General features: G+C 40.3%; 1 protein-coding gene across 1 annotated transcript; it reads right to left on the bottom strand.

The window, feature by feature from the left end:
* Positions 1-1,407: 1,407 nt before the first annotated feature.
* Positions 1,408-24,491, bottom strand: BPNT2 (3'(2'), 5'-bisphosphate nucleotidase 2). Its single transcript, XM_005517140.3, has 5 exons — positions 23,977-24,491; positions 11,442-11,601; positions 10,414-10,509; positions 8,416-8,577; positions 1,408-7,291 (listed from the first exon to the last, which is right to left on the bottom strand). The coding sequence occupies exons 1-5, from the start codon at positions 24,361-24,363 to the stop codon at positions 7,020-7,022; spliced, it is 1,077 nt and encodes a 358-aa protein (XP_005517197.1). The 5' UTR covers positions 24,364-24,491; the 3' UTR covers positions 1,408-7,019.
* Positions 24,492-27,828: the final 3,337 nt, after the last annotated feature.

Genomic DNA, 27,828 nt, shown 5'->3' with positions numbered 1-27,828 from the left:
GAAGGGCTTTCAGTGACTGGAAAGCCTTTAGCTCAGTTGGTTAGAGCAGAGTCTTGAAAACGATGCCAAGCTTGTGGGTTTGATCACTGTATGGGCCATTCACTTAAAAGCTGGACTCTTTGTGGGTTGCTTCCAGCTCAAAATATTCTGTGTGCAGGACGTACTTAGTGTGCAGGATGCATGATGAGAAGTCTACTCAGGACAGTCTTACTACAGTACAAAGAAACATACAAGTGGCTCTCAAGCATGCACAGCACAAACTAAACTCATTGCACTTCTAACAAGTTTAGCTTACATTTCTGAATTGAATATGGACAGCATGACTGTCTGAAGAGAATAAAAAACAAGAAGCTGTGGAACACAATATATGCAAGAAGCTGGCCCAAAGACAAATAGGAGGCATAAATTTGGTGTATGCTGTTGAGAAGCAGGATGCCACCATGGGCTGTATAGTTTTGAACAGCGTTACACACCTTTCACACTGCTCTAAATAATGAAACCAGCAAAACGCTGTCCCTGGGCCAGGACACAATAGATCAGGTGTGAGAAAGGCAAGGTTGAGAGCCTCATGTAAATGGCTGACAGCACAGAGCGTACATCAGCCTCTCTCTGGGCCCTTCAGGCTTCCCAAAGGATACAGCTGTTTACAACAAGCCATGCACCACATGCACCAGACATGCACTTACTTGTTTAGCAAGATGAGAAGCCCTCCCCCTGTGGGTTGCATCTTCTCCAAAGATGTGTTTTGGAGCATCACAACAGATTCAAAATTCCTTTTCTTGTTAGATCACACATGATCTAGGGTTTTCAAAGCTTCTGTGTGCTTATGTTGCCTAAGTGCAGGACGACAGTATATCCAGTCTTGTACATATTGGTAAGGGTGAGAAGAAACATATTTGAAGTTGCGTCCAAGAACTGCCCAAAATGCCATATTGGTGTGGGACATTAAAGGATCTTTCAACTTGCTCCAAAGTTTCACTTATGAAGAGTGGGACATTAATAGAATAAGGGCTAACAATTGTGCAGTTACTACCCTGCTACTACTATTCTCATGGAAACGAGACTCAGGCAGAATGGCATAACATAATTAGGAAGAGATGTGGAAATGATGTTTGAAAAAAAACTTCTCCAGATCCAAAGAGCAATACTATCTGGAGGATTTCTAAGCACTCACTTTTACAAACTGACCAGCTTTCACAGCAACATAAGTATGAAAACAAAACCAGTCAAGATCTTGAACTGTATTTATCATAAACTTGGCTGGATTTATCAGTAACTCCTCAGGCAGGAAGTCTCACACACATGATTGATACAGCACATGACATGCATTACTGGAAAAAAAAAATTATCTGGAGCACCAAGAAACGATAAATACCCCCTAGAACATGGAAAAACACCCTCACAGAATGGTATTTTCAGAGAATTTATTTATAGAATTGTTATTTCAATTTGGCACACAATTGGAAAATGCTAATACAATTTGGTGGGACAACAGTAAAAATGCTGGAGTGTTGCTGATCCTTCAGAGAGAAAACATGAAATGTTAATTGCAAATAAGGAACAACTGGGCTAGAAAATAATGTTACCTAAAAGTGGGCTCTATCAGTTGTAGACCATTAAAAAACCCTGAAAGACTTAGACTCAGACACTGGGATGATGTTTCCAAATGTAGGCTGAAGCTGCTAAGAAGCAACTTGAACAAACCCCAGATTGCTTGCTCTATTGACAGAGGTTGAGCTTTTCAGAATTTAGCTTAATTTACTGTTCCTGTTTTATCTGGCTTGGTGCTGCTCACAACTTGAGTTCAGTGGGAATACTGCTATTGAATTCAACAAAATCAGGTCTTTCACAGAGGGCCAATGCAGCCTCTTTCATAAGCAATGAAGCCCTGCACCCAGGGGGCCACAAATGCCAAAATGCTTGCAACATTATACTGAAAAACCATTTTCTTCATCTTTTTGGGTTTTTAACTTCTCCTTAGTCCACCTGCATCTTTTTGGTATGGTTCAGTACCCCTAATTGCATGAACCTCTCCACATTCCCATTATTTTGTTGGCAAGTATTGCAGTTCTGGTAGTCACTACCTTAGACCTTAGTCCCAAACATTACCACTTCCAGGATAAATTGGATAGTTGACTGCTGGGGTCCTCTCACACTGGACTGTCTTCACCTTTGATCTCTCATTTTTTTGAGCACATCAGTTAGGAAAGGATCAGAAGGGAAGAGAAGAAGAGCAAAGAGGGAAAAGTAGCCACTATTTACTGGCTCCAGAGAGAGCCTCAAATGGAAACTGGATGAGCACTTACCACAGAAGAGCTGAAAGAGCTGCTGTGGCACCTCAAAACCATAACATAGAAGGCTCCAACAGCTTCTCAGTATGAATCGTGGGTGCATGACCTGCTTTTGGGGTGGGAAGACACTCACAGAAAGTACTAGGACATCATTGCAAAAGCTGCCATAAAGAAGCTGTGGTTCACAAGTCAAGCAATTGAGTCCTGAGAGTTACCACTCTTGTCTCAGTGAGTTACATTACAGTGAAGCAGATATAGTGCAGTTCTATCACTAAGGACAACAGATTAGAAGACAAGACTATTGGTGATATTTTGGCCAAGTCAAATCTGTAATTGTTTCTGTGAAAGGGCCTAAACCACTAAAGCACTGAAGAAGAGCTCAGCATGAGTGGCCTGACTGAAAACCATCCTTGTGTAGAGGCAGTCCTTCCTGCCCTCCTCCTGCCTGGGCTTAAAATCCCACAGGCATTTATCTGTGGTTCATTGAATCTTATCTGTATCATTATCTAACCCCTGAAAGACAAGAGACATGAAACAATCAATGCAGTTTAAAAATAAGGAAACAAAAGTAATTGTCCTCTGTTGCAACTTCTTCAGCACAGTCATCTGCTTCTTTCCACTGCCCTAGTTTACTTCAGAAAACAGATCTATGAAGAGGTTGGGCATACTGGTGGGAGACAGTAGCCTAGAAAAAATGGTTTTCTGTGAGAGAAACTGCTACTGGAATGACATCCAGGAGACAACGAAGCAGCCTTTCTCTGCTGGCATAACACAGCAGAGGCCCAGAATGACACTTGGCAACTTCTCACTGCATAATTCTTGAGAGATGTGGACTCCTTGTTTTAGACATTAAATCAGGAGTATACAATACTGCACTACTGTTATACCACCCGAACAGATAACAGGATGCTACAAAGACACTGGAATACACTTATTTATAATCAAAAAACCAGAGATGAACCCCAGTACTGACTCCCCTCCCCACTTCTGGGCTCAAGCCATTGGCCAGTAAAAAAAAAAACAAAACTTTTCTCACACCTGAAACCAATTAGAAAATCTGTCCCCTGTAACAACCATGAAATAAATGTACGGAACAATATCACTAGTTGATTTAGAGTTTCACCTATATGGTTAACTCCCTATCCAAATATGCCATATCTGCTAAGTATTTTCATTATCATAAGATGCTCTGTAGATCAGAACAAACAGCTCTTAAATCCATCTGTAAAAGTCTGGCAAACATGTTAATCTCAAAACCAGTTAAATACAATATTCAACCCATTTATTTCTGTGTCCATTTATTTAGAAAACATTCATTCAAAGAATGAAAGCTAGGACTCTTGGTACAGTACCAGATATTATCTATGCTATCATACACTCTTTTTAGAAGAATGAAAAAGAGAAAATACATACAGCTTTAGAATAATTTCACTTACAACCACCTTAATCATAATAGCCACTCAAAATAGCCACCATTGGAAAACCAATGCTAAAATAATACATCCTCTTACTTCCCTTATTTGGAGCTAGAATGCTACTATGATTTTTCTTTTTAAATTAAGATTTTAAAAAAATATATACTTTTGTAGGACCCACCTACAACATGCAGTTGTTTTAAGTAGCATCCCTAAAAACAGCTTTGTGTGGAAAAGGCTAAAATGTAAAGAAGACTGCTGTAGCCCAGCAGTGAGATGTGGGTATGGTATGATTTCCCACCCTCTGGGCATAAGGTTAAATCACATCCACACTGATGAGACCAAACAAATATTTAAGCCAGAATCTGAGCAGACCATTTCAGAATGGAGTGTAAACACAGCCAAAGAAATGACACACTGAGTGTTAACACTATACAAAGCGCACTGGGATGCGTGCACTAAGCAAGCACGTGTGAATACTTGCTGGACTGTGTAACAGTTACATTTATTGCAAAATGACATCTGAAACTGATATTCACCAGCTGCTCACCTATTCTCACACCAATGTAGCTACTCTTTAAATTACACTGGGAGACCACAAGCACTACCTTAGCCCTCAAGTGTGGGAAAGTTCCACGAGCTCAGGCTCTACTACAAGTAATTTACTGGGCACCACTCTCTCATCTCTTCCTCAGTTTCACCAGGAGTGAGATTAGGCCAATAATGGTCCCCTGTGAAAGGTACTGAACACTGTAATCCATTGCAACAAAGCAATTCAGGATATTAATGTGTCTAAACAAGCACATGTCTTCCTAATGGAAGGCTAGGCATTTTAGCCAGCATGTGGGAGGAAGGAAAGGAGGGTCTCTCCTAAGTTACTTTGTTTTCCTAGGAAAAAATAACTTAGGCAAATACTTTTGCTCATTGGTCTATGCCTTCAACTAAGATACAAGTAAGCCCTTGTACATTACATAACATTTTTCATTTCCCATACAGGAAGCCTGATCACAGCTTATGCAAGGAAGTGATAGAAGCATTCCCCAAAATAAAAGCAGTCTCATTTTTAGCAATAATGTTGACATAGGATTTCAGGCTGATTCTAAAACCCCAGCTTGCCACAGATTTTATCTTAATTGCCTAATTAAATATTGTGCATTTGATCTCTGTGATGCAATCAGGTTTTTATACTAGGCTAACTATGGCTATTTCTCATACTTAAATTTTAATCCATGCTCTTTAACAAATAAACATACAAACAACGTTTTAAAAATTAAATTAGGCTCTAAGACATTTAAGTCAGCCTTAAAAAGTTGCAATCTTCTTGTAAAATGTTAAAATCTTGATAATTTTTTTTTATTCTTCACTGAAGTTTGGAAGCTCAATAACTTTTTGAGATAGATCAGATCCTTTTTAAAAAGGGCATGATCACTTATTTGTCATAGCATATAGCAGTTTCTTAAATTTAAAAACTAAAAGTAAAACTGCTTTGTGTATTATCTGCTGTGTAAAAGTTATTTTCAAAGAGCAGCAATAGCGTCTGTGTTGGAAAAGAAGATCTCCAAAAACTACCAGTACCAAAAGGCTCATAGGACTAAGCTTCAGTCTCCTTCCCCAGTAAGTTTAAGAAACAGAAGTCTGTATCTGTAGTTATGCAACAACTGGGAGGTCTTTTGGAAATGTGAACTTCAGCTAGAAGTGGAAAGCAGTATCTAAACATTCTCCACTACTGACCTAAGGAGAAAAACCTCTTTCTAATCAGAACAGTAGTTCTCATTAACAATATGAAAGAAGTTAAAATTAAAAAATTGAGGGTTTGGATCAAGCAGCCTAAGCCTATAGTGAACAAACTTTGAACAGAAACCATCTATAGTAACTAAGAATTTAAGGATATTTGGGGATAAATGGGCAGCTTATTTTCTGATAATTCAAATAATTTGTACATTTTAACCTTCTGAAACCTTTCAGGGGTATGTAGAGAACAACAATGCAGATGGTTACATGTTTGAAGATAGAAGTCCACATATTTTAGAAAATTTGATATCAAATTGGCATTTGATATCAAAGGACCTGCATTCTGTTCTGTATGTACTGGACTGAAAAGAACATTTTTAAGTAAAGTTTTGTAGACTCTGCTGTACTTCAAGTGCAACATGTTCTTCAATCTTGTTTAAGCAGATTCAAGTTCAAATGGTCTCTCCTCTGTCTGTAAATTACCACAAATCACAAGCTGATTGGAATGGCTGAAGAGCTTTCTGCAGGAAGAGTGTGCTGCAAGCTAAAAAGACAAAGATATTTATTCCTGGAGTTGTATAAAAAGTGCTGGTTTATATCTTGTGCTGGAAATGGAAATAACCAGTCAACCTACTATTTCTGTAAAATTCATTCCCTATGACTCTGTCCAATGGAAAGAAAACCCAAACAAACAAAATAACAGGTACTGAAGGAAGAGGCTGCTTCTATAGGCACAAACACCACATGATGAACAAGCCCTATATTAGAGAAAAATCTAGCATGCATCTTCAACATTGCTTGCAGAAATCAAGGACAAGAAGTAACTTCTAAAAAACTATACAAGGAAATGTTGCCTTCTTTTAAAAATGTATAAGGAAATAATTACACTGATTAATAAAACACTGATATTCACAACCCACCTGAACTAAAACTGGTTTACATCTTCAGGAAAGAAGTCAAAACAGTACAGAACATTTCTTTTTTTTTCTCTTAAAAAGCAGAGAGTGCCACACCATCGAAGATAAACTGTTGCTGCATATAGATTTGAATCAACCTTCTTGTGCTTTCCATTCAGGGGATACAAAATATGAGGTCATGATTCCTGATAAACTGTTTACAGTTATCAGATGCCTACACAAATCAAGCTTTTTTCCCTACCTAATTTATTATGGAATTGCTAAAACTACAGTAAGATGTAAAGGGTTTCAAGAAGTTTCTGTGAGAAATACTTAGGATATTTTACAAAAAAAATTGATTTTTCTTTAGTTCACCTATGTTTACCAATATATATGGTAAATGCACCTTGAGTATAAGAACTGCATGAAAACAGTCTGAAAAAAATAAAACATGGAAATTGATGTGTGAGACCATCAATCCCCTTCCTACTTCCAATTATTATTATTATTATTTTATTCTTTTTAAATACCACCACTGACAAAACCCAATGCAAGATACAGTCCCCAAGCCCACACCAAACTGCTTTGCTTTGCCGTGCATCTTTTCCAGCAGGTTTTCACACCTGCTTCTTCAGACAGAGCATCTGAAGGCTACAAAAGCACAACTTGTACTTCATCCGTCATGCTTATTTGTGTGATGTTTTTTCCAGATCTGGAAGTTTTTCAATTAGTGCCTTATGGTTCATGTTGATACTGGCTATAAGTCCTCCTTCATTGCCATCTGAGCCAGTGTAACTAATTTCTTCTCCAGTCAGGGTAGTCATATGGCCACCCAAAGCTCTCAACACTGCATTTCCAGCACATATGTCCCACTTCTTAATGTAGGTGACATGGATATACACGTCAGCTTCTTCTTGATTCTTTTCAGGCACATCAAGGAGGGCCAACACTTTATAACCTAGAAGAAATGGGTAGAGGTAAAAAGAAAAAAAATAAACCAAGCTTTCCTGCAGAAACACATTAAAAGAACAATACCATTTTTCAATCCCTATATCATGCTATCTTTTTCTCCCTGCCTTTACAATAGAAAGAAAATGTATACACCACTCTTTAATAAGCAAATCAGCCCAGGGCATTCCCCTTTATTATTCATTATGCAGTACAAAGCAATTGCTCAAAACAGTATCCATTCTTTTATGGATTTTCTTTTCAATTTTTCAACTCTTTGACCAATATACTTGTTTCATTAATCTGTCCATTTCTTCATTTTCTTAAACAGAGTCAAGTCCTGGACAAGACCAGATAGAATCAGTTACACTTTCACCTTCTTGGTAATTGCATTACCAAGAAGCAATGCAAGACCTTCTTGACTAAACAATCTGTAAGGCAGCTCTGGCTTTTCACATTAAAGACACAGAAATATACATTTCTGTAAAAATAAAATTTTGCATGGCTTTTCTGAGACTTTAAAACTACTCTTGTTCACACTAGTGCCCCCCATTCATGTTTTACTAGTAACATGCACGAAGACATCGCATAAATAAAAAGTATTCTAAAACTTCTTTAAATTGAGTAGGAGGCAGATAAAAATGGACTTTAGTGATACTAATTTTCTCTTTTGACATTAATGCAATAAACAGTACCAAACTTTGGTAATGGCCTTTTTCTTAATTTTTTTAAAATCAGCCATTCTAACAGCTAACTAACAAGCAACAGATTCTCTTCCATGATTGTGCCTGTGGTCACACAACCCTTTTTCTCCCACTGAGGCACCAGTGCCTTCCATGAGCATACATCAGTGTGTTTCAATGAAAGGACCACAACAACATTGCTGGCCCAGCCTTAGATTCAGTAACATAGTGACTTGTGAACAGCCTGAAATCTGAACCAAGTCTGCATGTAGGTTCCTAAATACAGGAAAAAATGTGTCCCTATTGTCAAGGGTTTGCTTTCAGTGATGTGAAGATCAAAAGGCAAGAGGAAAAAGAGAAGACACCACGGTACATCCTTTTGTCTAGTAACAGCTACACCATTAAAATGTTCTGAAGCAGTAAAATGGATAGGATGCTTAAAGAACCAAACCTGCTCCACCAGCGGGGATTATCACAGTTTTATTTCCAAATGTCTGCCGTGCAACCTGCTCAACTTTTCCTGCATGGGAGCGGGACACAATAATCCTTGGAGTCTTCTCGTTGTAGGAGGAACGAGCTTTTACATTTGACCCACCATCCACCATCGCCCAAGCTACAAGAGAAACAAAAATTCTGCTAAGATTTACAAAAGACAATCTCTGTTAAGTGTGAGGATAAAAGGGTACTTATTTAATAATATGTAATTGATACCTCAGACTTTGTATCTCTCAATACTGTAAAAGAGAAAGAGCTGACAGAGGATGGGGTGCATAGCCACATATGCACACAAGGGAAGAGAAAGAGGCCACACACACATTGGTGCATATGGCATTATCCCAAGCCTGACTGTTCTTGAGTAATACTTCCAAAAAACAGAATAAAGGGGAAAAATCCCAAGTAGTTAATATTTAGAATTTGCAATTGGAAAGCTACCAAAGTTAGAAGGATGGCTCCTAGTCAGAAATACATCCAATATTTCCTCAGACAATGTTTTTATGTAAGACCAAAAAGCCCCACTACCCTTTAAAGCAGATACCAAAAATGCTATGGAGTAATTTTGTTCAGAAGGAGAGTAATGCTAAAGAAGGAAATAGCTCAGAAGGATAGTGCTACAAAGAAAAATATTTGATGTTGTGTTTCAGAGAACTGAATTTAGAATCCACAACTTCCCACTTGTTTTATCATGAACTTCAAAGCCAAGCTTGGTAGGTGGCATCCCCCAACCATTAATTTGACATTTACTTAGTTCATCTCAGTACAGGGCCAGATTGTTTGGCAACAGACTGAGCTCTGTGTAATAACAATACTGGCTGCCCTTTATTGCTTTGTATTTGTGTGGTAGTATTAGGAACAATTTGTCTCAAAACATATCAATATTTCCAGCTTGGAAAATGAATACTTGTCACACAGAATGACAGAATTCATTGCATCTCATGATTCACGTCTGAACATTGCACACTTCACTATTATCAAAGGAAATAAATTTTCAACATTACAATGCTAAAAACCTATTTCTTCAGATAGGTATTGACACCTAAAAAAATATGTTCCAAAATCTCCAAGATTCTTGACGCATATTGGAATTTAGCACATACTTAAGTGACTGCTAATTAAATTCATATTTATAGACAGCAATATACTTAGCACAAAATGTTGAGTGTTCAGTGAGCCAAAAAAAGGACAACAAATACAAGATGCATTTATTCAGACTTAGTTTTTGTGCCAGAGCTACTGCAAAACTTCAGAACTCTAGAGGTCAGTATTGCCTAAGGGAAAATGTAAACAGAAATTCCTGTTTTAAATACACAGTAAGACACGAATACTTAAACTAGTCTGAGGCCTTCAGAAGTGCATGCAAATTGTCAAACTTGCAGCAATGCTTGCTGATACATCATTAATACTAAAAAATTAATGACTTCACAGCTATGGCATTAAAAACATGTTAGATAATCAATAAGACTATACTAGACAGTCTTGCCTGTTACATGCAGTTGCCATTAAGATCTTTATTCAATTTTTTTTTTATTCACACCAAATAAACAGGAGCTCCTAGGTACATTATCACAGACCCAAGTTACTCTGCTAAATGAGCAAAGTACTCTTTTTTGCTAAAGATAAAAGAACACATAAAACTGCTCAGTATTTGTAGCTTTAACTTGTTTTCTTTATTTGATATAAGCACTCTAATTGAAGGGATCTTAGCTCTTAAAAGTATTTTCAGCTAGTTTGTTCTAAATGCATCATTTTTATTTTAAACAAGGGTGGCATTTTCCTTTGTGGTTTTATAGCACAGAACACATCTAAAGCTCTAATTGAGTGGTCTGCTGAAGCAACCTATTGCTGCTGGTACTATTTTCTCATTTATACCTACAAGATGTTTTCCCAAACACCAAATTTTAATTAATACTATGACTGAAAATGATGGAAATATGTGAAGGCATGAAGGTACCTGTGTATGATGAGAAGGGCTTGTGTATCACACCTATTACTGGTTTACCATTTACAGCCACACAAACCATTGTCGTGACATACTGTCGAAGATCCTCTGCGGGCAAAACAAGAAAGGGAGCAAGTTTACAATCAGATGCCAAGAACACAAAAGGAAAACAGACAGGAGATTATTCAGATTATTCTCTGAAGACTAGTTTACATTCTGCCTCTTGCAGTTATGTAACTTTGATGTATCTTCAAATAACCTTTCAGTTTTCAAAAGACTTTGAAAACTTTTCAGCTTTCCAGCAATTTTTCCTGTTCAGTAGATGTAACCTATACTCCTACCAAATCTAATGCTATCAGCTGTGGATTATGCAACACACGTTTTCATGGAAATCTGTGCCCCTGCATTCTCCCTTCTCTGCTTCATCTCCTATCCTCTAGTGGTTCAAAAATGGTAATTAAAAAGCAAAAATCATCCCCTGGAAAGCATAACTGTAACAGTGAAATAGTCACAAAAAAATTCCCGGTTTTGTTACTTTCTAGAATTTTAGCTGGTTTGCCTTGAACTGTTTATGTGACATCCTAAAATATTTGCAAAGGGGCCAGGCTCAATTCTACATGTTTTTTTGAAAAATGACAACAAAAATTTCCTTGTATCAAGTTAAATAGTATATTTACTTAGTATTCCCTTTCAATAAACAAAACCAAACATCTAAGATACTTAAGAGTTGCCACAGTAATGACTGAAATAAAGAAACATGTAATTCCAGTACAATCCATAATTGACAGTTAGCATTTATTACAGCAATTACTTAGTTGCAAGGATACCAAAATAATTTCAGAGTTGGAATATATAAAAGTAAATGCTGTAATTTGAGAACTACAGAGATTTCATTATGTAATTTGTTCAATTAAATCACATTAGCTTTGACATAAGACACTTTAACAAGATATGTCCTGTTAAATACTTACTATTTTGTCTCCAGTTTAAAAGACAAACATCAGAATTACACAAATGATTTGTCAACAAGAATCAGCTACCTGTGTATTCTTGTGTAGCATCTAAGGGATCGATCCAGACAGTGACACTTTCTGCTGGCACCTCTTTAGGCTGTATTTTTTGCTTTATTTCTTCAGGAATACTGCGATCCCAGGAGACTGTCTCCTGATCAGCTGTATCAACACGCTCCTCAGAATTTATCTGTGGTGAGACAACAAAAGCAGTTACATTAACATATCAGATACAGTAACTGCGGCACTTGGGAAAATTACAGGTTTGCTCACATTTTCTCTTTCTTCCTTCACCTCAAATGCAGGAATTAAGTAGTTTTTTCAGCAACTCACAGGCTATTATGATCATGTGACAAGCAATGGAAAACCACAGTCCTGAATTTGTGGTGTGAACCACACCAGCTGGACACTGTTGTTTTGGCTGCAAGCTCTCCCTACTGAATGTTCCCACAGTATGAATCAGATTTTTTTAAATCAATATTTAAATGCAGTTGATTCAAGTACTACAGGCAGAACATTTGACTCTGGAGAATCATACAGTACTCAGACAGCAGGAGGTCTAAAATTCAATTTATACAGACCAGTAGAAGCACATGGAAATGTAGAGATATACTATCACCAGATATTATGCAGACTGTGCATGACTTGGATGAAATTGGAAGAAATCTTAGTATATATATTTCTGCTGTAGGCATTGAGTTACAACTAGAAATTTAAGCGACTCAATTAAATTTAACCACAACACAACTGTCAGACAAATTTATTTCACAAACAAGTTAAGTAACATCCCATACCCATTTTTAGGGCAGGTTGGGGTAAGGTCCTAAGATGGCCTGTGAAGAGCATTTTTTAACGGCAGTCAAAAGTCACATTTAAGCCTGTTGTCACCTGCTGCCCAGCTTAATGAACGTTACTCCACAGCAGAGGGCATTTCAGGACATCAAGCAGAGCCCGGTACAGAAGCACACAGCACCGATCTGCTGAATGGAATAACATTCTGCAAAACCCAACACAACGTCCTTGTTACTGCAGTAGCACAATATTTTTGGATGATCAGAGATGCAGTTGTCCCAGAAGCTGTAGGTAAGTGACATGGAAAGACAATGAAAATGAAGGAGCTATCATTTGAGCGTGACAGACCTTATATGAGCAGGATTTTTACATAACTCACATCATAACAAGAAAAGGCATCACACACATCTCAACTGTAACAAGGTATTAGCCAAGAGTTAAGGGCCATTTTCTCCAAGACAGCTCAAAAAGAAAAAGGAAGCAGAACTGCAGCAACTCCAGCCATACATCATAGCTGTCTTCTCACATAAAAACAGTATTTGAAGCATTATATGTCAAACATGGAGCTCTTGAAGTGGCCGTGACATTTACAAATTAAACACCTGTCACTATACAATAAACCTGATGATTGCATTTTCCCCTAGGGAAAACAAACAGTTCTGCAAAGTCAAGATGAGTAGTTCCACAGACTTGGCAGTCTCAACATAGCCCCTGGGCAGTTCCTAAGTTCCACTACAGCACATGACATACCATCATAAAAAAACCATTTCCTCAATAGAAGAAAGGGGCCTCCAAGAAGTTAAGGGGTTGGAACCAATGCTCAGAAGGAGGAATATCTTGTTAAACCTGTTGTTACAGTACACTAGAATGCAAAGACTGAAACTATCTGAAAGATACTGTTTTCAGAGAAACACTGCCTACTAGTTCAGATTCTGTACCAGTGACTGTGACACTGCAGTATTTATAATGCCATAACGTGAGGAGCCTCGCTCGACAGACATGATTATTGCATGAGGAAAAAAAACCAAACCAAACAAACAAAAAAACCAAAAACCAAAAACAACAAAAAACCCCTGGGGAAATAGTGATAAGGTTGCATAGACATCTGGAGAAAGAAAAAAAAAAAAAAACCAAAACCAAAACCTCAAGTGGTTCATTCATTCTTCCATTCATATGACCATTTACTCTTTAGCTTTGGCTGAATACTTGCCTGAGAGGGGCTCATCAACCCTTAAAACTTCTTTCATTCCTCCTGTTTTTTGTTTTGTTTTTTTTTGTTAATGAAGGAGACTATACCTGGAAAACATGCCTCTGTGTTAATTCCATGTTCTTATTTGTCATTCTCATTTGCTGGCAGCTTCCAGAGGCCACAACCTTACACTTTAAACATCACTCTTCTCAAGCGATATGGATATGCAGTTCACTGCAATCCCAAATCCTCACTCATAAATTAGGAGTAGCTATGGTATAAAGACAATCACAAGGCCAAATATTTCAGGAACTAGACCTTATTTCAGCAAGATGCTCTGGGGTTAATTGCCTAACAGCTGTAAGGTGTAGAAGTCCATCTGGGGAAGTTCTGGAAGCTGAGCACTGACATGAAGGTTAACTACATTTTGGCAATCTTCCCCAGTTATGCTTGAAGCAAAAGCCATTCTCACAAGGAACTGGATCAAACACAGAGGTTTAATAAAATATAGGTAAATCAGTGCATGGAATATTGCTGAAAAGTAAAAAAAAACCCAAAAAGCTCAAAACCATTATTTCATAAATAAGGCAGTCTGGCTGCATCTCACCAGTACAGTGCTTCCCCAAAACCAGCCTGTAAGGTGCAGGAACTCCATAACAAATGAGGAATGCTGCTCATGGGAGCCAGCAGCAGAGGTCCAATACCAACACTAGGATCAGTCCACAGTGTGCCTTCCAAAGCACCCAGGTGTTTCCAGCCTTTGTAAACCTCTGCACAGAGCACACTCCTGTCTGGCACACTGGTGACTGGAACACAGATCTGCCCAGGAACACAGGAAGCAACTCCAGCATACCACAAACTTGTCTGGATAAATGCAGTGCTCTGGACAGCCAACAGTCCTGACCACTTCAGGGAACCTCACAGAGACTCTTTGTCCTGCGCTGGTTTAGTCCCTACCAGCACTTCCTGCTGTCTTTATGGCAGCTCATCACCCAAAAAACCTGCCTGAATACTAGCTAGCTGTCCCTGGTACGGCACACAACTTCAGGCTTTCTCCTGGTCTGAAAGAGTGGAACACAACTGGAGTTTTGCCTTTGAATTCACCCATTAAAGGTGAAAAAGTGAAAAAATATAAGCAAACACCCCCTCCCTCCTCCAAAATAGAAGCTTCTGTTCAAATACTTCAAACCAGACATCAGTACATGAAAATGCAATGCTTTTCTTAGAAAGTGTTTGGTGGCATGTTATTTTTTTTTTTTAATTTAGTACTTCCTCTCCTTCCCTTTATAATTCTCATTTTATGAGCTCAATAATCATTTTACATTTTAATATGCAAATAATATGAAGTAGCACAGCATTTTATTCCTGAGAGCATCAATAACCCCATTGGAAAATTACATCCTCTGAAATCCAAATCTTAGTGCTGTTTCATTAGAAAATAAAACAAGAACACAAATACTATGACACCTGTATTATAAAAATACCAATTAAGCTACTCAAACTGAAAGAAAAAATCATTAAAAAAAATACAACAACAACAACAAAAAAACCCCAAAACAACCCCCCCTACAGATTACCAGTCAGAATATGAACATAAGAGTATTCCAGGTATTACCTTTCAAAAGCAGAGATTGGAACAGGTTGCCCAGAGAGGTAGTAGATGTCCTTTCCCTCAAGTATTCCAGGTCAGGTTGGATGAGGCTCTGAGCAACCTGATTGAGTTGAAGATGTCTCAGCTCATTGCAAAGAGGTTGGGCTAGATAGCCTTTAAAGGTCTCTTCCAAACCAAATTATTCTATGATTCTATGACTCAATGGACAAGTCTATTGATTTGAATGGGACCAAGGAAATGAAAAGCATTAGTAAATGAAATGAAAACATTAGTAAAACATTAATAGGTGTCTGTTTTTCTGTTTTGTTGGTACACTGATGCTGCATGACCTGCATAGCCACTTCACCAGTGATGATAAGCATTATGCATGCCCAAGACTCAACTTTTCCACCTGTATCCACCTGACATGAGATGGAGGAAAAAAGTGGAGAGAAAAAAGTAAATGCGAACATTTGCAAACAATAAACCAATAGTTTCAACATCTTCTTTCTGAGTGACTGAGAAATGTCCTCTGTGGATGGTGGAAGATACTTTATAATTACATATACCTTCTGTACTAATGTCTAGAGCAACCACTAAGAGCTCATGTTCATGTCTGTCCAACCTGATGGCCTTCTAGATGGAGCGACTGCAACAGCTGACAAGGGTGCCAAGACCAACCAGTGTCACCTATCTAGACTTCTGCTAGGCCCACATGACATCATTATCTCCAAATCAGAAAGACATAGATTTAAAGATTATTCAGTAGATAAGGAATTGGATGGATGGACACAGACAGGAAGTTGAGGTCAACAACTTGTACGCCAGTGATGGTCTCCCTCAAGGCTCCGCTTTGAGACTAGTGCTGTTTTATATCTTTATCAATGACAACAGTAAGATCAAATGGACCCTCGGCAAGTTTGCAGATGAGTTGAAACCAAGCTGTGCACTTAACACAGCAGAAGGAAGGGAGACTGTCCTGAGGGACCCGGACAAGCTTGAGGAGTTGGTTCATGAGAACCTCATTAAGTTTAACAAGTGCAAGATGCTTCAGCTGGTTTGGGGTAATCCCAGGAAAGAGTACAGACTGGGGGAACTCACTGAGAGCAGGATGACAGAGACAACCTTGGGGTTTATCACGGATGTGTGCTCACAGCCCAGCCAGCCAACTACCTCCAGGGATGCATCAAAAAGGCAGCATGGCCAGCAGGTGGAAGGAAGCGATTCTCCCCCTCTCCCCTGCCATGGTGAGACGCCACCTGGAGTGCTGCAACCAGGTATGGAGTCCTCAGCACAATAACGATGTGGACTTGTTAGAGTGGGCCCAGAGAAGGGCCACAGAGATGATGAGAGGTGTGAACACCTATCCTACAAAGACAGGCTGAGAGCTGGCCTGGAAGAGAGAGAAGGCTCCTGGGAAACCTTAAGGTCTCTTAAGCACTTAAATGGTGTTTATAAAGAAAGAGGGAGAATAACTTCTTGCATCGGCAGATAGGGATAGGACAAGGGGGAGTAGTTTTAAAGTAAGAGGAGAGATCTGGCTTTTAGAGAGAGATTTTAGGAAGAACTTTACTGTGAGGGTGGTGAGGCACCTGATCATGTTGCCTAGCGAAGTTGTGGATGTCTCATCCCTCAAAGTGCTCAAAACAAGACTGGATGGGGCTTCGAGCAACTTAGTCTGGTGGAAGGCATTGCTGCCCATGACAGGGTAGTTGGAACAAGATGACCTCTAAGGTCCCTTCCAACACAAGTCATTTTATGACTCCACAATACCCACAACTTCACACCTTTGAAGGTACGACCTATTGGGTAGCTGCATGGGACTTTAATTGAATCGCTCTTACCTGGCTGTGCTACAGAGATGTCCCAGCTCAAAGGAGAGTGGTTGAAACAGCAGACTTTGGGATTTCCCCCACTTGGAGATCCCTTCAACCACTGCTGCACTGCACCAAAGAGCAGCCCTACACTCACTGCATTACAAGACAGACTGCTTTACCTGCATTGGCACTGCTTCTGTTTTTCTCCTCAAATGTATCAGAGGTGAAAGCTGTCTCAGCTTCTCACAGCATCTGTACATACATAAACCATGTGAAGGAATCAGATGCCAAAACCTCTGAATGTAAATACCCACTCCACAAGTCAAGACATATAAATATGCTCAACAGGAGAGCAAAAAGCACTCAAAGCACCATTATTTCCAGTATCTGAGGAAAATATCTAACCTACCCTGGTTACAAAACAACGCTGCAGAATCTGTTACAAAGGGAGGGATGTGCATTCACACCAAGATCACACCAAGACTTAGCTCACCTGCATCCAGGACCATTCATGATCCCTCCCTTCCAACTTTCAAATTTGGGGATGGTGAATAGCAGTTTTCACTATGAATGAAAGCTGCTTTTTGAAAACTTATGTTACTTAACTCCACAAAGAATATAAACTGGGAAATCAAAGTACCACTTCTTTTTGTAAATTTAAAATGTCTTTAAGCTTTAAAAAATTTGAATAGTAGCCTTACCAGCATAGTTAAAAAAAAAAAAACCACCCTGATTTTGTTCAATACATGGACATTTTCAAAGCCAGATGCATGCTTTTGAAAAGGTTCTTTTCCTCCTTAGATTATCACAACATATTAGAAAGAAAAAATAAGCTTTTACAGGTGATCTTCATGCCTTTCAAAAATGTTCCTCTTGCAAAGGCTCAATTTACATGGAATATTAGCAAGGCAGATTTTGTTATGAAAAGAAAGAAGACCTTGCTGAATCACAAAGTTTTCTAAAAAAAGCTTATTAAAAGGTAATTAAGTTTAGAAGCAGCAAGTTTGAAGTCCTAACTTTAAAGCTAATTAGTTAGTTTACTTAAAAATTAAGTTTAAAACCATAAAGCACATTTGTATAAAAATGTGTAAGGTATAAAATAATACAAATGTATAAAATAATAAGAAGTATAAAACCCTCCAGTCTCACGATGACATTCATTTAATCAGAAAACAACAAGTACTTCTATAATTACACCATGACACTGAAAAAGGACACGTGCCTTTTTCAAGGCACCTAAGGCAAGGCAGACAGAGGTTTTCCTCTAACATCAACTACATCTTTCATTTCAGTAACAAGAAGTCACTTAATCCAGGAACAAGATGACAGAACATGCAAAGAAGAATCTGGACAAGCCTAAATGTCAAGTAGTTCAATTAGTGCTTATCAAAACTCATTAGGTAACTTTGGCCATTAAGCCAGCAGGAAGCAGACTGAAACAAACAGGATCTAATAAATGATAAAGACATATCCAATGACAACTCTGCTTCTATGGACTTGCAATGAATGGAGGTTGGTGAAAACAACAAAAGTGGAGTTGAGGGAATCAGCACAGATCACAGGATTCACTGTTTCCACCAGTAATCTGCAAAAACAACTAGAATTTTAGACCAGGAAAAGAAACCACTTGCTCATTAGCTCACCAAAACCAAGTGATTTCAGTAGATGGCTAAATTCTCCATTATAGTTCTATACAAACCCAAGTCTAGCAAAGAGAAAGAGGTAACTTGCTTGTCACAAGAGTTGCAACACTTCATTTTAAGAAAACATCCAAATAAGGACAAATTAGAAATCTACCAATAAAATAGATAATACCCAAAAAACGTCCACTGTTAGTGAGTGGCTGCACTAAGAAATTCAACTCTCCAGATGCTCAGCTGATAGATTAAACACCCACAGTGTACAAACAAGCCAAATGAACTACTTGTAATTGCCTCTGAAAAGATAATCACAGAATTCATTAGCATACAGTTACACTCTTTAACTTCATTTTTATGCAGAGAGAGTGGGCATAAGTCATCTGGCATCATTTGGAACCCATGTGAGGAGATTAATCTCCAGACAACATCTATTACTGAGATTTCAGATTAACATTAACACTTCTTGTTTTACTTAGAAACCCAGTGGCAGTAGCAAGGATCATCCAGGTCAGAAGAACATAAATTTCATTAAAAGCCCTAAGATACAAGGAGCCTATTCTCACAAGATGAAAAGACAAATTAATGAACCTACTCACTAAAGTGCAATACCTCTGAAGTTTAAGTAGTATTTTCTTTTTTAAAACCACCTCTTGAACATATCTATCTTTCACACAGAATCCATATCAATTGCAGAGGTTGCCATCTCATATGAAATTCCAGTTTTTTAGGTACGGTAGTTGGCACTGTGGTCAGAAGCCTATAAACAGTGAGTTGAAACCTAGATAGTACTTCAGATAGCCTGATAAAAAAAAAATGCTTGGAGCCATTAATCTTCAAAAGTCACATTAATTTAGAAGAAAAAGTAAAACTGACATGTTCTTAAAGTTTCATTTCAAGCACTGATGCTGGCATTATCATACATGCATAAGCTTGAAATGTGATATTTATCCTCAGTCTTAACTGGGAAAGAGACATAAGAACATTTGGATTCAGAACAGTGGCAAGACTCATAAAAAGATGCTCAAAGAGGAAGACTGCGATTTCCACCACAGTTGCAATATTAAAAAAAGGGAGCAAACAAGATGAAACTCTATTCAGTATTTACACTAGAAAAGAAGATATAGATGGTGCAACTCTAGAACAAAAGTAAGCCAAAACAGCTCAAAATGAGAATGTAGGGCAGAATACAATCGGATCAAAGACTGAAATCTGCATCCTGTGAAAGCAACTCCAGTATAGCACAGCAGTGAAATAGCAGAATTGTGTGGGTCACTTTAAAATTGGCTTTTTCAGTCAGAGGACAAGAGGTAATCTGGTCAAACTGCAAATTTAAGGAACAGTCTGTCAATCATTCCTGCCTTTGTGATCAAGTAGGGCTGCTCCTTCAGATGTGCTGGATATTGGCTGAAGTGGGAAGTGAACCAGGTTACTCCTAAATAACCTTTCTTTTAAATAACTTTTATTTTTAATTTTTACTCAGGACACAATCAGTTATCAAGATCCTGACATTGATCCCGGGACAGGCCACATTAAAAGAGTAAGACCCTAAGGCATGATAATGAGAGGGATCTTTCAGCAGGTAATGCTGCTGAAACCCTGGTATTATTAGATTGTTTCTTCACAGAACATATCAGCATTTCTGGCTAGTCTATCACTGAATTTCAAAAGAATGCCTCCCCAGTCTATTCCCACCCCAGCAGCAGGGCTGGATCAAGCATCTGTTTAATCTCCTCACCTAATTCCCATCCCAGTCCTTATCACCCCACCACTGTGCCAGAAGAAGAATAAATAAGGCTGCACGGAGAACCAACCAGGAAAGAAGAAACCCAGAAAAGATAAACAAAATAAATAAAAAATGAAAGCAGCAGAGGGAATTATTACAGCTGGATCAGAGCTTTAACTTGTTAGCATGACAAATAAATGAGGCCAATGTATTGTAGTGGTAACACCTCAAACCTGTAATTGCAGTTGAGAACTTCACCAGGAGAAAGCAGTGCATATGTTTTGGCATTAAGTATATTTTAAAATTAACTGTACAAAGATGCTTCATGGAATACACATGAAAATATTTACTGCCAGATGTTGAGTGCAATCAGACAACACTGGGTAATACCCAAGGAAGCAGTAAGTGGCTTGCCCCTTGTCTCTTATCCTTCTCAAGCCTATTTCTGAGTGATATAAAAACTCCACCACTAAATCTAAACCAAATTTACTCAGCGATAAAACACAATTGAGCTGCACCTCTTTGGTCTTACCTAACACAGACTTGAAAGGTCTGAACTGATGCAAATGCATCTATTTATATTAAACAGAGCAGTTGATGTCAGCGGTGGAGTTCCTCTTCCTCTGTAGAGACAATACCTTTACTCAAGAGAACAAAGGCAAATACTTTCTGTGGGATTTTTTTCCCCTCAGATTTTGAAAGGGCTTTTTTTACAAATCCCAACTCATTGTATTATAAGACTTTTCCCAGATTTATTTCAGCTTCTGCAAGTGAGAAGCCTAACTCTTCAATCTTCTCTTAATAACCATACTTTAAGAAACTCAGATCTTCTTCAGAAAGACCATTTGCATGCTTTCTCTTTTTATGTCCAGCAGCACAAACCAGGGAATCCAACGCTGCTCACTGACTTTAAGTTTATTTCAGTCGAACGACTTTTCCCCTTGGTTACTTTGTACCACCGGAAAGTCACGGTTATTCTTAGAGAATCACAGAGTAATTATAATTGTTTGGGCTGGAAGGAACTTTCCAGATCTCATTCCAACCCCCCTGCCATGGGCTGGGATTTCTTCCACTAAACCAGGTTGCTCAAGGCTTATCCTGACCGTGAACATTTCCAGGTCATCCACAACTTCTCTGGACAACCCGGTCCAGTGCTTCAGCACTCCCACAGTAAAGAATTGTGTCCTAATGTCCAATTTAAACCTGTCCTCTTTCAATTGAAAGCCATTCCCCCTTGCCCAGTCAACACATGCCCTTGTACAAAGCTCCTCTCCAGTTCTCCCCTTCAGGTTCTGAAAGGCTGCTGTAACATCTTGCAGGAGCTTTCTCTTGTCCAGGCTGAACAACTCAACTTCCTTTGCTTTAAAGGCATATTTTAGCACCTAGTTTTTGTGCTAGTTCATCTTTTTCCTGGCTGCAGCATTTGGAGACATTTTAAATACTGAGGTACTCCTGTTAAGCTCAAGAACTTCAGGATGTGAAAAAATCAACATTTTGCATGAGCTTACTCTTGGAATTATTGCAGTTTTTGTTTGACAGCTTTTATTAGCATCATCTTCTCTAGAAAGGAGAGAAGAGGAGGTTTATTTGACTACAGCAGCATCTTTTATTCTAGAGTCACTCTGTACAGGGGGCTAAGACTACAGATATAAAGTAAGGTATTTCTTACATGGTGCAATTTTTTACTGCCTCAGAAAATCCTCTATAACCCCTATATTCACACCAAAACTCAGCAGGTCTATTCTATGAAAGAGCTGCAGTTTAAGATGGGTTGCTCTGAAGTTACACTTGAAGGATTAGTAGATTGAGATAATACCTTGCCTTCACACCTGAGAAGCACACACAGTATGTATATAGTAGGAGAAGAAAGCTTTTATTTTAGTTTGGGCAGATGTTTATGAATACATCTTCATCACAGACTTTAAGAGACAAAATGCCTTATCAGTGTATATACAGCTTAGTGGGTATTTTTTAAACACTACATGAGGTAAACTGTTATTATCCCCATCATGTTCTTAAAATACTTAATATCCCACAGCTCATCTGTCAGACTGAGTAACTCCAGATCACCTGAAAAATTTGTCAAGTACACTCATCCTAGACAGCCTCAGTTCTCCAGCTCAGTCAATCTAAGGAGTGGGGAAAAGGAAAAGACATATGCCTGGTATTTTCCAGTTCCACAGACCTATGCACACATTTTCAGTTTTATATTGCCTTTGAGAACATATCTACACTTTCAAAAGTACCATCTATTCTTAAAGAACAGCAGCAGACATCACCTGTGAGAAAAAAAAAAGGGAGTACCAAAGCTTTTTAAAAGTAGATGTTCAAAGTTAACACCCTCTACCAGAAAGGCACAAGTCAGACCGTCACTGCTAAGAATCCCAGGCTCCAGAGCAGAGTTTACATGAGACCACAGAGCAGGCAATACACAATTCACTGTGTTCTTCAAGCCCAGACAGAATCCCAGCCATCTCTAGAAGCACATGTAAGACAACTCTTACATGTAGATTAATGAAGTCCCTCCATCTGTGAAAGGGGAGAAAGCAGAAGTTTCAAGTCAGCTAAGCTGTAAAGCCAAGATCTCTGAGGGCACTGAATAATTCAAGAGAACAGGGGTCAACACTTTTTCTTCCTTTAACACCGGGCCTGTGAAGGTGCCTTCTCAATCCAGGATATCTTCAAAATAGAACCTGCATAATCTTTCTGTAGAGGAAGATTAGCTACAGCTCAAGTTTATTTCAAACATTGAAGAATTTGTTGTTTCCTCAATTTGTTGTTTCCTCTAGATTTCATATTCAGTTAGTTCTTTACAACACTTTAAAACCCCACCAAAACAAACACCTCTCCCCCCCAAAAGCCAACAAACAAAAAAACATTTTTCTGTGGAACTTTCAAAACAGCAACCAAAAATCTAATAGTAACTCAATAACCAAAAACCAGACTTAGCTACTTTTTCTCTCAACCCATCCAGCAGAAGCATGCAACTACCGCCTCTGAGATCCAAATTTAGGGCTTTCTATCCATTTCAAATGGCGGTGAAAAGCTAAGGAATTTAACATCGAAAGACAGAAGTTCCCATTGATTGAAGTGAAAGCAGAAACAATGCAAACAAACCCCCAGAATCCTCAAAGTATAGTTGAAAGGCTAGGGTGCGACCTTAAGAGGTAGACCCAGATTTCAGAAGTGACGGAGAGCAGGAAGGGGTGTACACCTTTGAAAGCAAAGTAAACTCATTTTGTTCAGGTAGGCAGTGATCCACAGTATTGACACAGCTGTGCTTATCTGCTGTCCTGCAGCCACAAGCGCTGAACACTCGCTTACTGCAGCGCTATGTTCCTAAGCCTCGAATTCTCAGGCGCTGCTCCCGCTCCTGGCTCTCCCCAAAACTGCCGGCACGAAGGACAACCGGCAGGAAGGGTAACTACCAAAACAGTGGCATTCCTCATCTCTGCATCTCAACCGTAGCCGGAATTTGCACTGTGCAAGTACCTCTATCCTTAACCACAGAGCTCATGGACCGCAACGGCGAGATCCGGCGTTCCCCCCACCCCTCCACGCCCGTAGGGTTTGATACTGTTTCACCTCGCCTGGCTTCCCCTGCAACCCAACACCCACGGCCACGAGCGTGAGGTGGCACGGCCGCAAATTCAGCGGGAGGGGAAGGAAAAGCGCAATCGAGGGCAGCGCTTCCCGCCGCGGTACAACGGGAGCGGCGGCGGTGCGGAGCTGCCCGGCGCCGGGGCTCCGCACCGTGGTCCCAGCGCCGGGCCCGCGGCAGCCCCCGCCCCACGGAGGGCGCCTGGCACCCACCTGCACGGCGGGGAAGGCGCCCTTCAGCAGGTAGAACATCCTGCGGTTAGAGAGGAGGTCGCCGGTGGTCAGCTGCTCCTCGGCCCCCTCCCGCGTCTTCCCCTTGGCCTTGGCGTTGAGGACGTTCCCCTCACGGACCCGCTTCACCTCCTCCCCGCCCCTGACGGCGGCCAGCACGGACACGGCCAGCAGCTCCCGCAGGTCCACGGCGCCGCCGGGCGCAGAGCCAGGGGGCGTCTCGGGCCCGCCGGCCGCCGGCTCGCTCAGCATGAAGAAGGCGAAGCGGCCGGCCAGGAAGCCGGAGTAGAGGTGGTAGAGGACGCCCAGCCCCAGCAGGCAGAACACGGCCATGCCGAGCGGCGAGAGGCGGATGCCCATGGGGGCCATGGCCGCGGGGCGGGCGGGTGGCGGGGCCGGGCAGTCACCACAATCCCATGGCACGGCCGGGGCGCTCCGCTCCCGCTGCTGCTGCTGCTGCTGCTGCGGCGGCGCCGGGCCGGCTCCACGCTCGCGGCCGGGAGGCAGCGCCGTCTGTATCCGGGTCAGGCGGAGGCGGAGCCCGCACTGAGCATGTCCTGCTGTCCCGCAGGCGTCGCGGAGTGCCGCCGCTACCTCCGGGCTCGGCCACGGGAGCACACGCCGTCCATCGCCCGCTGGTTCTCCTGAGCGCTGTGGTTTGGGGTGGTTTATTCCCCTGGGCAGCAGATGCAGCAGGAGCCCGCGGCGGCGGGGCCGAAGGAGCTGCTCCGCCCGCGGGCCAGGAGCCCGAGCCCGAGGCTGCCCGGCACGCTGGGAAGGAGTTTTCACATGGAAATCGCTGTTGGTATAAATTGCTGCTAAATTTCTGAAGATACACTGTTCGCAGTGCTGAGCATCACTGTTAAGCAGCTCTTCTTTTAGTCATACTGGTTTGGGAAGTTTGGGACTCTTTGCCCCCCTGTTCCTCGAAGAATTCCTCTCATTCCGTAAAATGAAACAAATCCAAATGTTTCCTCAGCCAAGTGATGTGATAAAGGCCTACCTGTCTTAATATATACTTTTTCTTTGCACCTCAGTTGTTTTGGGGGAGTGTGAAACTTAATAGCCAGGATGGACATCTGGGGTGGGAACTAGGAAGAGTCTGATTTCTTTCTGTTCTAATTTATGATTCCGTTTAGTAGGTTTCAGGAAATTACAAACACAAAAAAAATATGTTAATTTGGCATTGTTTGAATTAATTAGATATTTTTTACTCGAGCAATGCTCTTGTCTGTTGATACACAGGTTGTAGAAACAGATCTTGGTAGTGACTGTGGGAAGAAGTAATTACTAGGGATCATACATTATAAGTGTTTTCTTGGGCATTTTTTTTTAAGTGTTAAACTTACATAATTAAGAATGTGAAAGCTATAAGGACCAAAATTAAGAGCAGCCTTGCAAACTGAAGTTGCCATATAGTCTACTCTGCATTTCCATATTAATGGCATCTGCATTTACATGGTTACATATCCAGTGTCCTGAAGGATAGCACCCTCTCTGAAGTGCAAGTGTATGTTCAGGGAGTGAAAGTTAAAGGTCACAGAATGAAAAAGCATTTCATTTGAATTCAGGAGTTGGGATTCAGGAGTTGGGTTTAACTATGCTGAGGTTAAATTTTATGTGCTATTAAGCAAAATCTAAAAAGTCCACATTTTCCAGCTTCACACTCCTTTTAAGGTTTAAATTGTTGGTTTTAAGTGTTTTTTGGTTTTTTTCTGTGCAGTTGCTTTGGCAGAATGGGAGCTTGAAAGGATACACTGATCATTTTCCTTAATATTGATTTCACAGTTCAACATTTCATATAATAATGGTAAGAAGCTATGCAGCAATACAGGGTTAATTTTAGAGTAGACTTTTGTCAGTAATGAGCAAAGTAGCCAACAGCAGTGCTGCCTGATGCTATCAGCAACAGTTTCTGTGTGTTCAGTAAACAGGAACTTTAAACTCCACTGTGGTGGAGGAAACCCAGAAGAGGGAAGAAAACCTGCAACTTTATGAACTGGTTTCTTAATGGAAAGGAAGTGAAATACTAGGCTTTTTGTCCCACTGAAGTTTGCAAAGACCTTACAGAGGTGTAGAAAATTAATGGAATTATTACGTGCTACTTATATTTTTTTGCCTGCAGTAAACATGAAAATATTAACAGTAATGTAAGCTGTGAAGAGGACTGTGCACAGAGGGCTCCTTATTTGTGTGTATGTACCATCTGTGCCAGATTTTAGAAGAGACTATTCATTACTGAATGCAATCACACAACCAACAGACAATATGCTCTCAGCCTGTTTCTCTGTAGCAATATTATTCTGTAATTACCAATACCATTTTTAAAGGTTCCAGTCTGGTATCTTCCATATTGTCTTCCCAATATCCCTAAGTTAGGTTCCTCATTTTTATCTAGGGTGCTATTGAGGAACCTGGGCTCCAGAAGACTGCAGATGTCTTTGCAGAGTGCTTTTGGCAGATGGTATAAAGATAGTTTAGGCAAGGTTTCTTTATTGCTTCAACCTGTAAGATGAGTTTCCAGAGACCATGGTGTAGGCATAAAATGAAATCAGCTTGTGAAAAAAAGAAAGAAATATCTGTGTTCATTATTAGTAAAAGCAGATTTATCCCTTTACATTAGGGCTGAGGACAAATTCTAATGGAAATGTTCCTTTTGAAAACAGGGAGCATGCCAGAACACAGGAAGTTTGTTCTCCCTGACTTTCAGAGCCTGTGGCAAGAATGTATAAACTAGTGAGCTTCCATCCTCATCCCGGCTAGCAGTGTTTTGTCAACAGTGCTTTACAGTGCAGTATATTGTCATGGCTGCTTTGCCAGCATCTTTGCTGAGTCGTGGAAAGGCAGGGAATGCCCGCATCTTCCACAGCACCAGCCATGCAAGCAGGTTAACAGGGTCTGTCAGCAGCCACAGAAGTGCTGTGCTGCAGCAGGTTGTTTCTCTGTGACTCTGGCAGTTCATGAAATCATTCATGGGCAGCCTTCCTAAGTGCTCGGTTTTTGTGTCTGCAGTTGCAATGTGTCTGTGGAAAAGATGGGGAGTCCCTGAGGCTCAGAGCTGAGTTTGGTGTGCAGCACATGAAAAAGATCTGCTGTGTCTGCGCTTCTGAAAGGCCGAGAGAGAACAGATGGTTGTTGGATAGTACCAGAGTACCTGCAGGGAACCTGCTGTGGAAGTACCAGTACCATCTGCAGCCCCTGCATTTCCCTGTCAGTGCTGGGAAGGCAGTCCATGACAGAGCCCCATCCAAGGTCTTTCATAGTGAGGAATAGCTTTCTTTTGCATAGAGCATTTGGTTGGAGCAGTGTGTGTGTATGGGGAGCTGTGAATAGTTATTTGGTTTAAGCAATCGAGTTCTTCCTTATTTCTCTCTCTTTTCTCATATGTTTATTTCTGGTTTATTTTATCTGTGAAACCACCTCATCCAATCCTGTTTGCAGCAGCAGCAGCAGTTATGGATAGTTCTTTCTTATATCCTGTCTGACCAAGCAGGGCTGAGAGCCTTGGGAGGGTTGTGCAAAGACGTACCAAACCTAAGGGCATTATTAAAGGATTTATTTAAATTAGAATGTAAAATAAAAGCAGAACGTACAAAATGTGTGCAGCATGAAGGTGGACCAAACAAGGCAAAGAAAGATGGGTTAATGTCTCTATTTTAGACTGTATCCCAGTGAAGAGTTCCTAGGTACCTATAGTCCAGCTTTTCTGAAAGTTTTCCTCCCCATAGTGTGCTCCTTTGTCATGGTTGCTTCCTTTTCCTTTGTGGAGAAAGGATGGTTCCAAGCACATGTGAAGCCTGGGCTGCCATTCAGCAGAATCTTGACTAGCTGGAA

The sequence above is a fragment of the Pseudopodoces humilis genome, chromosome 1 (genome assembly GCF_049639895.1).
Source record: "Pseudopodoces humilis isolate 2021_Gansu_Grassland_sample_001 chromosome 1, ASM4963989v1, whole genome shotgun sequence".
Classification (NCBI taxonomy): Eukaryota; Metazoa; Chordata; class Aves; order Passeriformes; family Paridae; genus Pseudopodoces; species Pseudopodoces humilis.
Note: the sequence above shows the minus strand (reverse complement) of the source record. Positions and strands in the feature narration are given on the sequence as shown.